Source organism: Bison bison, unplaced genomic scaffold (assembly GCF_000754665.1).
Source record: "Bison bison bison isolate TAMUID 2011002044 unplaced genomic scaffold, Bison_UMD1.0 scf7180017858857, whole genome shotgun sequence".
Lineage (NCBI taxonomy): Eukaryota > Metazoa > Chordata > Mammalia > Artiodactyla > Bovidae > Bison > Bison bison.
This window is the reverse complement of record NW_011489429.1, coordinates 15,568-15,934: the sequence shown is the minus strand read 5'-3', so window position 1 is coordinate 15,934 and position 367 is coordinate 15,568. Positions and strand designations below refer to the sequence as shown.

Sequence of the window (367 nt, the reverse complement as noted above, 5' to 3'; positions counted from 1 at the left end):
TCCAGCCAGATGGGCCCTGATCCTGCCCCAAAGTGAGCAGACCTCGTGGCATTGAGGGCTTGTCCACAGCCCAGCTGCCTGCACACCACGTGGGCATCATCCAGGTCCCAGCCGTCATCACAGATGGTGCCCCAGGAACCCTGGTCAAGGATCTCCACTCTCCCGGCGCAGAGACCTCCTCCGTCCACCAGACGGAGCTGTCTGCTCTCTGAGAAGAGAGAAATGGGACAATGGGGTGGTGACCTCAGGGGTTGAGTAGCATCTTCTCTCCTGTGGGACCCTCACCTGAGCAGTAGGGGGCGCTCTCCTCTGAGGCTTCAGAGCCTGCTGGTTCAGACACAGAGTCGTTGCACTGGGGCAGCACCTG

General features: G+C 61.0%; 1 protein-coding gene across 1 annotated transcript in view; it reads right to left on the bottom strand.

Moving 5' to 3' along the window:
* LOC104980881 (antigen WC1.1-like) overlaps nucleotides 1–367 on the bottom strand; it is a gene marked incomplete at both ends in the record, with an annotated part of 11,763 nt that overhangs the window by 2,004 nt on the left and 9,392 nt on the right. The window contains 2 exon segments of the mRNA XM_010829715.1: nucleotides 1–208; nucleotides 286–364. Of these exon segments, the coding sequence (XP_010828017.1) occupies nucleotides 1–208; nucleotides 286–364 (287 nt within the window).